This window comes from Choristoneura fumiferana, chromosome 22, assembly GCF_025370935.1.
Source record: "Choristoneura fumiferana chromosome 22, NRCan_CFum_1, whole genome shotgun sequence".
NCBI classification, from domain to species: Eukaryota; Metazoa; Arthropoda; class Insecta; order Lepidoptera; family Tortricidae; genus Choristoneura; species Choristoneura fumiferana.
The window spans coordinates 10,292,581-10,304,478 of NC_133493.1; the positions used below are offsets into that span (position 1 = coordinate 10,292,581).

The 11,898-nt window shown below is 37.4% G+C and overlaps 1 protein-coding gene across 1 annotated transcript; it reads right to left on the minus strand.

Moving 5' to 3' along the window:
• Positions 1–348: 348 nt before the first annotated feature.
• RYBP (ring and YY1 binding protein) lies at positions 349–10,326 on the minus strand. Its single transcript, XM_074104762.1, has 3 exons — positions 10,012–10,326; positions 5,943–6,112; positions 349–5,294 (listed from the first exon to the last, which is right to left on the minus strand). The coding sequence occupies exons 1-3, from the start codon at positions 10,145–10,147 to the stop codon at positions 5,190–5,192; spliced, it is 411 nt and encodes a 136-aa protein (XP_073960863.1). The 5' UTR covers positions 10,148–10,326; the 3' UTR covers positions 349–5,189.
• Positions 10,327–11,898: the final 1,572 nt, after the last annotated feature.

The window sequence follows — 11,898 nt, forward strand, 5'->3', positions numbered from 1 at the left end:
GCGATAATTCGAGCTATCGAAGAAGAGTATGTCGGTTAACATATATATATATATACGTCCCACTGCTGGGCATAGGCCTCCTCTCAGAAAGCCCAGTACGGATATTATTATATAATATATGATAAGATAATTTCGTACCGGTCTACGGTAGACTCGAACGAAATGCACATCAAATTAAAGAGCGTAAAAAATTTGTCAATCCGAGTCGACAACTTGTATGATAATATTTCAAAATTATGTTCGGAAATAATTAGGTATCAAATGAAAGGTAATAAGCCAATTTCAAATATATAACATACCCCGGTGTGGTGGATTCTTAACATCGTAGTGGAAAATAAAACGTTCAAGTACTTTCCACATCTTTATATACAGGACAATACAATACATACAGTAGGTACTTAAAAATAATTAACATTACCACTACCCTACAATTAGGTTAACTTGCAATCTATGGACAAACGAGGGCACAAAAATCACGCGTTTGACAGATGTCAGACGGTTTTTGACAGCTGTCATCAAGTTTAATTTCAGTTTGACAGATGTCGAAGGCAGCCTGTTCAAACGCCCAAGCTACGCTAGCCGTACAAAAATATTTGTTATCTGTAGTAAATACAAACCATTGACACGAGCCAACTACCAACATAAGATGTTTGCGTAACAAAGATGTGCAACATATTATATTGATGTTAGTTCTGTGTTTTACAGAGTACAAAATTATTTTTCGAGTACATTCAAAAATATAAAAGCTTTTATATTTACACTTTTTACTAATAGGTAATGCTTGTAATTATTCAGAATGAAACCTTGATTTTAGCCAACATTATATTGTTGGTATTTAATCTATCTATCTAATACCTTTAAACGAGCAATTATTGTATATATGTATAAGTATATAATCAGGATCTCGGAAACGGCCCCAACGATTTCGATGAAATTTGGTATGCGAGGGTTTTCGAGGATGACAAATCGATCTAGCTTGGTCTTATTCCTGGGAAAACGCTCATTACCGAGTTTTAGCCGAGCAAAGCTCGGTCGCCCAGGTACTTTGATATTAAACAGAGGTTTTTCCGAACCGGTGTTAGTTTTTTTTTTGACATTCATAAGTGCTTGTCATAGCCTAAATTGAATAAAGATATTTTGACTTTGACTATTATAAATCCATTATATGTAATACCCATTAAGTATTACATACATAAATGTTTTTCATTTTATCTTTCTGATAATTACATATAAAAAATGTAAGGCTTTCGTTACATAAAACGCTTTTATTCCATGCTAAAAACTCGTTTTGAAAACAAAGGTAAGTAGGTAAGTAATTCGTGTACTTAATTTTTTTTTAATCAACAATGTTTCATTCGGTTTGCTTTCGATTCTTACAAAATTATGTTAGCAAGCTAAGCCTGCGTAATTCACTGTAGTTTCATCTAAAATTGTTAATTTCCAAAATATAATGTAGGTATAGTATAGGTATAGGTATGTATAAGTAATTGGTGTCAATTTTATATAAGAATTTCATAAGGCATTTAATACATCATTTTATTAATTATGGGAGTTATGGGTTATTATGGTCAGATCCCTCATAAACTTTGCCTCTAGTCAAGCCGTCTATTCACTTCGCTATTCGTCACGAGCGAAATTATTTACTCCCCTGTCTCCCCTAACGCAAGCTTTTGGCTGGACTTTCGAAGTAAGGTGTCTGCGGTGCCGCGGTGTTATAAAAGCCGTGGCTGTGACACCGCGACCGCGTCAGCGACTGACAGATTTATATAACGGTGTCGCCGTGTCACAGTCGCGGCGGAAGCAACGTCTGTTTGCTCCGAACCCCAGCTTTGGGCAGTCCTACTTCTTATGTAGGGATCTTGTCAATGGACAACATCCTACCCACTATTAAGAAGATTGGGATTCAAATAAATAAAAGGCATCTGATCGGCATATTTATGATCTTGATATGCATGATACTCATATTTTTAAACAAATCTATCAAATGCTGTTTAGTTTTTTGGCACTAAGTGTCAAACGTTGAACAATTTAATTCGAATCTCCTTATGCTAATATACTAGTCTTAAAACCTATAATAAATACTTATACAAAATTAAGGAACACAAACAGACCGATAGTGTTGGTAACTATTCAATAAAATGATGCCGAAATGTGTCCTGAAAGAACGGGAACTGAGTATGGTCAAATATATGCACTGATTTTATCCCACATCGGAAAGCTAAAATGATCCATTATTGTCCATATAGCCGTTTATCAGTTTACGTTCAACTTCAGATGGACACATGGGTAACTTTTTTTAAATCATTTTTTTCTTATCTAAACTTACAGAGATTCGCCGGACCAAATTATATTAGCAGCTTAGACGAAAGAAATTACAACACAAATTAATAACACGGTCTTATACAAGTTTAGCTTATGCTAACCTATATCTAAAGACTTCATCCTATCAATTGGTATTCTTAAAGGACATTACAAAATACAAACCTCTCTAAATTTCATTAAAACAGTACTTATTAAATTATTTGGTTTCTTAAGACAGAACCTGACATTACAAAGGGGTTTAGTAATTGAAGCTAGATTTAGTTGAAAATTGGTACATATTTGTAGTTTGACCCAAAGACGGACGTTTAACGTAAAGGAATTTAAACATAGAAGCCAAAGTATATGAATATGAGTAAACTTTAAGAATCTGCAAACTATAGGTAGAGTAATTCACGATGACGCGTGCCGGGCATCTTATTACAATGTCATTAATGGCTAATTTAGACAAAATCACGCGTCTTCGTGGATGGCACTAGGTATCACGTAACTTATCAAATAAAAGGGCTCGCGATAATCTCAAATATATATTTTTATAAATTAGTTTTAGAAACCAGGCAAGATCATAAAATAGTTATTACCCTCCCTCTTACAAACTGTACCCTTATCTCCAAAACTAATGGGCATAAATATATTGAAAAAATACAGAAAATATGTAAATCTGTACATGCTGTATCAATAGATAACAGGAAAGTCTACAAAAAATCTATGGTATTTAAAGTAACATAGGAAATTTCTGTTATGTCGAGGAAAGTATGGAACCCTCTCCAAGTGAGTTTAACACGCAATTGTCCAGTTTTTGTTTACTCGCCCGCCCGCCACTAAGATCCCACAATTAGGTTGTAGAATGTCCTTTTCCAAGACGAATTGATAGGACCAAATCTAAAATGTCATATAAATAAAAAAAAAAAAACAATGTGATGCATATTTATTTTTATTACAATTACATTACTACCAATTTATTTGTGATAGCAAGTATCAACAGTTTAGTCCAATTGTGCGTTTTTTAGTGAAATTTAAATTAAATACTACTTACGTATATACAAAACATACCAATTATACAAACGAAGGTACAATGTGATTCTACGCATAAATATTAAATGAAGATTTATATGACCCTTTGCAGTATTATCAGGAATCAAATTAAAGTACTTTCAGTGTAGATTTATAAAATCTACGCTAGCATATCTTCCGAGCTACAAAGTGTACAACGAAATGTTAAAGCGGCAATCTTTTGTACAAAACATAACATCTGCTCGATAACTTCTGAACTGGACATAAAACCCATTTCAAGAGAAACGAAAAGAGATCAATATTAAATAATAATAAAAATCAAACACAAGCAGCATAAATAAAACACAACCAAACGTTATTCCCCACAAATTCAATCGTAGTTGAATTCCCGTGAATCGAGTCACGATTTTCTGAACTTCGGGATCAGAATCTGTATCTCCAACACTTCACTTTATTAGATAGATACTTACATATTTAAAATCAGCCAGTCAAAAGCTATTGCACTTTCCAATTCAAAGCAAAGATACAAAATACTATTTATTTTACTTGTTGCAGGTACAAATGTAAAGAAAGTACTTACGAACTCCAAATTAGTCAAAATGGAAAATGCTAAGCACCTATCAATTTACTTGTTTGTGCTTTTTGTGGCCTGAGCCTGACCTCCTGAATTTTCAGTCTACCCTAAACTTATCCTTATTATGGGATGCAGCTTGTTGTGTCAAAAAAATAGATCACATTGAAACGATTTGATCACATCACATCATCAATCCGTCAATCAGCAGCCGATCAATCATTTCGGCAAATACTATTTAATTACATGTATCGTTTCGGCAGTGGCCTGCTGGTCGTTCCAATATTTACACCTTCCACCTCCCACTAATAAATTATTTAACACTTACGCGGCATTCCCAATTCACAAAATTCAGAATTTTATAGATACTATTTAAGAACTAATATCGTCGAGAAGACAGCTCAACTTAAAATACATACAAGGTGTCCAAAATTTTCGAGTTACATTGCTTATTCTAAGTAAGGATCCGAAACACATGGCGTTAGGGGAATTCGGAGCCAGAGTGTATGTAGATGACATTGTATTTTAACATTCTTCACAAGGATTCGTGGTTCCTTTGGGACTTCTCCCTCTGCAAAGCAAAAGGCTGCAACATGCGATTTAATGACGTCAAAGGATCTCTCATATAAGAGAAACACTGTTGAATTGAGATATCTTTACTTTTACTAGTTCTCACAATACAATATTGTCCTAAAACCTGGAACTATTAGAGGTAAAATAGTCGCCATGGACGATTTCGGCTGGGAATTGATCATCTAAATACACTAAATATAAGCGCACCGGTCGATAAGCACCGAACGTTGCTTCACTGAAGTATAATAATGTATGTACTTCGCAGTGGATTCAGCAGTAAGTAAGCAGTATTATAATACCAAAATATGTTGCGGCATATTTGGCATGACGCTCGCAAACACATTGCTTACTGCCCACTTCGTTGAAACCTTGCCGAGAGAGAGGCACTAGTATAATGAAGGGCACAGACGCAACGTGTCAACGGAAATCTTATGAATTTAAATCATGAGTGATGGTGTGTACAAAAAGAAAAAGATGCAAATGAAGTACCTATGTGTTCCTTGGCTTTTGCAATGTAACTCGTTAGGTAAGTTATTTCTGAATGATAAAAAATTAAATATCGCTAAATGCCATAGTACATTTGTTTTAGACACTTTTGGCATTGGATTACCATTATAGCACTACAAAGCGGCGGATGCGTCAAACGCTTCTCATGATAATTTGCTCGTCAGAAAACACGTTTTTGAGGAAACCTCTGGATGTTATTACCAGATCATGGACGGGCGTCGTTGGAAGACTCAACGTCACTAGAACTGCTGGAGACGGATTTCTTCGGCTTGTATTCTGTGATGACCACCGTCACGCCACTCACTGTTACCTGGGTGATGTGATAAAGAAAGGTAGTCAGGAAGGGCGCATTAAGATTCTTAAAACGCTGGGTCGAACATGGAATGTTGTACGTGTGCATCTTCAGAGACGCCATCGCTAAAAATATTTTAATTAATCGAATAGGTTGTATTTGTATTATTATCAGGTACATTTTTTTACCAACATTTACTCATAGTTCCCAACTGTCGGAAGACATTGTGGGCATAAAGTAACTTGCAATTACCATTTGAATCTCCTTAGAGCTCATATCAACATTGCTTAAAATGAGGCAACGAGGCTTTTTTAGCACAGCTGTTTCTGTAGACTTGTTGGCTAAAGTTTGGCCGCCATTTTTGGGCTACTTGCTTGTTCTCTCAGCCCAGTAGTTACTAGTTACCCACTGGTTTTATCTGCCATAGAGTATTGTGGTACAAAGAAAGTTTCGTCTCTGTGCGGAGCTTCTATCGGCGTTGCTAAACCTAGAGGACGATGTAAGCCCAGAGAATTAGCGGAGCACGGCTGTTTCTGCAAACTAGTTGGTGAAACTTTGGTTACCAATGTTGCCATCTTCGAGCTGATTGCTTGCTCTCACAATCCAAAGATAGACCAATAGTTAGCCATTGTTTTTAACTGGTTTAGGGGATACAAGGTAACTTACCTCTCGAGTTTGTGCGGAGCTTCTATCGACGTTACTAAGCCTTGGAGGCCGACGTCGTTTCTTTAGAGAGTTGGCGGAGCGGGGCCGTTTCTGCGAGCTAGTGGGCGCAGTTCCTGCCGCTTGCGCCGCCACCATCGCTGGGTTGATGCGTGGCTTACGTGTTGATGTTCCTGACCAAGAAAGTATCAATACAACATTTTGTACCTATATTAAGGCCATGAACAGGTGGTAGGACCTTCTGCAAGGTCCGCCCGGATTGCTACCACCATCTTGCTCGCTAATCCTGCCGTGAAGCAGCAGTGCTTGCATTGTTATGTTTCGGCCTGAAGAGTAAGACAGCCGGTGAAATTACTGGCACTTGAGGTATACCATCTTAGGCCTCTAGGTTGGCAACGCATCTGCAATACCCCTGGTGTTGCAGATGTTTATGGGCGGTGGTGATCTCTTACCATCAGGAGACCCACTTGCTCGTTTTCCATCCAGTCGAATAAAAAAAAATGAATATCAAAGCTTTAGGGCTAAAAGTAGTAGAATATCAAACTAGCAATTTGAGCTCGTAATCATCATCATTTCTTCTTCTTTTTTGCTTTCACAGCAGGATTAGCGAGCAAGATGGTGGTAGCAATCCGGGCGGACCTTGCACATGGTCCTACCACCTGCAAAAGTCTTCAGTCGTAGGACGTCCACTGTTGGACATAGGCCTCCCTCAAAGATCTCCAGATGCTTCGGTTGGAAGCGGGCTGCATCCACCGTGAACCCGCGGCTTTGACCAGGTCATCTGTCCATCTCCTTGGTGGACGTCCTACGCTGCGCTTGCCAATCCGCGGTCTCCATCCTTGATTCAAACTTTACAGTCCCAACGGCCATCAGTTCTCCATGCTATATGGCCTACCCATTGCCACTTCAACGAGCTTATTCTCTTAGCAACTCGTAACTACGTACAATTTGATTAATTTTAATAATGATGTTTGATCTAAAATACATGGGTATGGGGCTGAAGCACTATTATTATTTTGTGCTTTATATGTATCTTTTCTTTCTAATATATAAAATTCTCAGGTCACATCACATCACAATTTATGTTTTTTTTTTGTGTATATTCGGTAGGTCTGAGATTAGGACGTAAACTATTTTTCATACTTCTACGCGGACGAAGTCACGGGCAACAGCTAGTTATAATATAAAATTACACGGGTAGTGATAAACCAGCTCCCAGAAGCAGCTCCCGTCACACCAATAAAGTGTTTTGTGATTGTTTTCTACTATTTGCTCCACGCCGTATAAAACCATCAGAAAAATACGACAAAGGATAAACATAAACACCTAACAGAACCAAATAACTTCGAAAACGGAAATAAGCTAGACATTTCTCTCCATTCCCGGTTCCGGGAAACAACGGCTGAAAGGAATTCTATCCCGGGATGCCCAGGGGGCCAGTATCGTTGTCTATGCGTCCCTGGGCGTCTGTTCGAGAAACACATAGGTACATATAAAACGAAAACTCTTACAGTAAACTAAACAAGAAGGTAAACATGGCGACCAGTGGCGTGACGTTCAAATTTTCGTTAATCAACCAGCTGGGCTACTACGAAACTCGAAAATCGAAGTTCGTATCGTACCGACCCGCTGACGCTTATATTATCTAATACGAGAGTGACTAACGGGTGGACGCTCGCAATCACATTCGGCATCTCTTTCTGCCCTCATCCTATTTTGCATGACAGAAAAGTCGTGAAAGCTATTATTATTCCGAGTGTGACAGTAATGGTTCAGAAGCAAAACAAGACACCTCTATCACGCGGTGAGAAAAGGGCGATTGGGCGAAGCTTGGACTATACTTGAAAGGTAGGTAACTAACTAAAACGTAAACAATAAACTATCTAAAAATTTACATTTCTGTATTGAAATACATTAGTTTGTATTACAATGATAGATAAGTAAAATCTTTATAAAAATCCTCGAATGTGCCAAATCTGGCAGCTGAAGTTTGTTTACATTAAAATTTAGTTAATTTCCTAAACCTTTCGAGTATAGTTATGTCTTCAGGTATAAAATCTCGCGTTAGTGTCCCTTTGCTTGTAACTTTTTTTTATGTGATAGCAGACAAACTACTGTCATCTCATCAGTATACGCTGGATGCGCGTTGAATTGAAAGCGCCAACTAGCGGTTACAATTACGAAGAGCAAGTAAACAAACAAATAATTTCAATGAAATAAATAAGATGAGCCACCCACACCATTGAAGCTCGTGTAATTCATATTAAATATATAGACCCGGATAACTCACGTCTTAAACGAGTTTAGCTCGAAATGTCGCGTTGCTCCGAAGACGAAGTGCTACGGATTAGCCCGAAACGTGTCGAGCTAAACTCGGTTTAAGACGTGAGTTATCCGGGTCAATATATTATATGAGTGAGTCACACGGTAGTTTCATGCTCATGTAATTCGTCAAACTTCAGTGACATTGACGCCATACAAAACATCTTGTGGAAATTTATAGAATTTGTGATCAGTTTTTGCCATTGTTCTTGCAAACTACGCAGCAGGTTTCGCGACGCATATTTATTTTATTTTTGCTTAATAATAATACACGGTTACGTAAATTTCACTAGTAAATAGTTAAAGTTGGTGGTCCGCTGAAAGTTCCTTGTTTGACCACCGCGCGCACTGTGATCGATTCGTATGGATTCGTGGTTCTCCTCACGTAAATTGTAATCAGTATTTATAAGTACAAGACATATTGCAAAAAAAACCCGAGGCTTTATTGTGTAACACTATTAAAACCCCTGTTTCACCATCCATTGATTGAATTTATTTGACGGGATAAATGTGATGCCGTCTCTGTTTGTTTTGTTCAAACAGACGGAGACATTATCACATTTATCCGTCAGATAAATTTAATCTGGATGGTGAAACAGACCCTTATAATCACAATCGTTTTCACCACTTCGTATATAAATTTTTAGAGGGACGGAACGACACGAACTTCGATTTTTCGAATTCCGGAGTAACCCCGCTGGTGGGACTAGAGTAGAGTGGGAGAGAGGCTCGCTCCTCCTGATGCCTACACTGCTCTTAAGGCGGAAATAGCTCCCAGTGACTTTCTGCATACAAAATGATAAGCCACTCCTAGGACGCACCGTTTTTGCCCGTTTGTTTCACACTTAGTCCAGAAAAATTACATTTGTTTGAAAATGTGATCTTTTTGTTCTGCCATTCTCAAAGTTTTGTTATTTATGAGTGACGTAATAGTCTGAATATTAAAACTCAAAAATATAATATGTACACCGTTTATGACCTATTATAATATCTTTACATACGCAAGTAATGGAGAAGCATAATAATAGACAAGTGCAGTGTGAACTTGTGTCCCATTTTACCTGCAAAACGTCACACAGGGGTCAATGAATGCATTAAAAACCCGAGCGAAATAAAAAGTCACGTCAAAACAGCGCAGCCAACACAGCTAAGCCCATTTATATTTAGTCGGGTTATACGTCGCGACAGCGCCATTCGATACAGTGGCTAAACTGTTAACTAAATTTACGAGCTATATTGTTTACATTAACGACCTTCTTTTATTATTTCTTGTTCCAGTGAAAATGCACAGAAAAAACACAAATTTAATGCCAAATAAAGTCAGTATTATAATATCAGTATAATAAATATATTTGTATCTTTTGACAGGGCACACAAATTATTTGAATTGGTATATTTACCGTAAAACAGTTGTGTTTTTTGTACAACGATTGTTTTTTTACCGTCTCCATTTGTTGTTAAAAAACAGTGTACCTATAAACCTTTTATCTGTGCGGTAGCATTTAGCCAAATCGATATTTTTGAGTTTGTCTTTGTAGGTTATTTTTTCGCGTAATTTAAAGTTTTGTGCGACTTTCACATTTATTTACATACGACGAAATAAATAACTGTCACGGTAACACCGCGAAAACCGCAAGTCATACGTGGCCGAATCATGCATTAAGAAATTACGAAATTTTAAGCAGGTACCTAGCTCATGATAGTTAGGACAAAGGGTCGTTTTAATTTCAATGTCTTTTTACTGAATTACCTTTTCTGACGTCGCACATAGAACACTTGAAGGCCTCTGCATTGTTTCTATACGTGCACACGCTGCAATCCCAATAATTTTCTTCGAGAACCTTAGAAGGCCTTTTGGCTCTCCGGATCGCATTTTTCTTGTCCATTTTCACTATCTTAAGTCTAATTATAACTGACACACTTTAATCATGATACTTTAGAATAGCCACAGCAGTTCTTCACCCACTTATTTAAAATATTCCTAATAAGAATCATTATTTTTGTTTTACTTTGCATCAAAACGTACACTGCGATTCGCCATGACAGCTCGTCATGACTCGGTCGGTTAAACAGGGCAGGCGCCACTTGCTAACTGTGCTGCTTTACCGACAGACCTTGGTTACGACAATGACATATAGATGGCGCTATTCGCGTTATCGTTTATCGTATCGTATCATTCGTATCTAAATTCCTTACAATAATTTTATCAGAAGATAGCAAAAGTTGAATGAGTCGTGAAGAATTATTTATATTTTTAAACAATATTTTTATGTAATCTTTTCTACTGTCACGTCACTACTATATTATTACTTACTTACTATTTTAATGTAGTCAGATACATTTCAAAATAATTTAGGTAAGTACCTACCAGGGGTACTCTATGATGATATTATTTAAACAAACGCATTATTGTAGGTAAATTGTAAAGGTACTATTGACGTTATTATTTAACTAAACTATCAACTATAAAAATAACTTAACCACCTACTTATATAAATATACAATTCCCCGAGTCTTGTCCCTGCGCAACAGTCCACAAAGTTTCAAGTCAATCTCTTAGTGAGATTGTGAGGAAACTGAAAGAAAAAAAAACTGCCAAGTTCTGATGTACTAAAGACGGCAAAATACTGTACTAAATTTTGATCGACAGAGGCCGTGTTGCCAAACGTTTCCGACGCTCGCGATCGCAATCAAATGACAGATTTCGCATACAAAAACTGTCATTTGATTGCGATAGCGAGCGTCAGAAACGTTCGGCAACACGGCCTCTGGGGTTGAGATTTTGAGATTTTACCTCGTTCCGGCCTCTGGTTTCCACTTGTCAGATGTCGGGCTCGGATCTTAATCGGACATTCCAGTGCCAGAACATTTTATGTAAGAATATGGAGCTATTCACACTTGCTCGACCGACACCAATTTTTTATAGAAATGATCGGTCATTTCTATAATCGGATGTCGGCATCCGATACGAAAAAACGGATCCGACTGTCCGACCCGACAAGCAGGAACGGGCTCTTACATAACATAACTATGCACCAGACCAAGAGGTACGTGATCGAATAAGATGATCTGATTGCCAAGTGGTTACAGAAAAGAAAAGAGAGAACACTATGAAGCTTGAGGTCCCGGGTTCAATCCCCGGCCTGGGCAAATATTTTTGTGAATAATACGAATGTTTGTTCTCGGGTCTTGGGTGTTTAATATGTACCTATATATGTATGTTTTTATCTATATAAGTACCTATATGTTTATCCGTTGCCTAGTCTAGTACCCATAGTACATACAAGCTTTGCTTACTTTGGGACTAGGTCAATTGATGACTTGATGTCAATGGTCAAAACGTCACATGATATTTATTTATTTATGTACATATCACAAATAGTAGATTGATAACCAAGGGTGAGTTTGAGTTTGAGTTAGACACTACTTTTCATTTCGACTGTGAGGAAAGTATATATGAATAATAATAAATTGTTTATTCCAACCTCTAACGGGTACGTTTTCGAACTTGCCACGGCTATATGTTTATCCTGGAGGTTGAACGCCGAAGAAGTGACTATTATTTATAATATATATTCCATCTCTTTCTTTCGCATTTCACGAATGACTTCCATCTCTTCCTTAACCTAAGTAGGTC

What these genes read in the sequence shown, in the direction of transcription:
- RYBP (XM_074104762.1), bottom strand. Translation starts at nt 10,147, where the DNA reads ATGGACAAGAAAAATGCGATCCGGAGAGCCAAAAGGCCTTCTAAGGTT. An exon ending in TATGTGCGACGTCAGAAAAG is followed by an intron (nt 6,113 to 10,011) that starts GTAATTCAGTAA and finishes TTTCTTGGTCAG; the next exon opens with GAACATCAACACGTAAGCCA. An exon ending in GCTCCGCACAAACTCGAGAG is followed by an intron (nt 5,295 to 5,942) that starts GTAAGTTACCTT and finishes CACATCACCCAG; the next exon opens with GTAACAGTGAGTGGCGTGAC.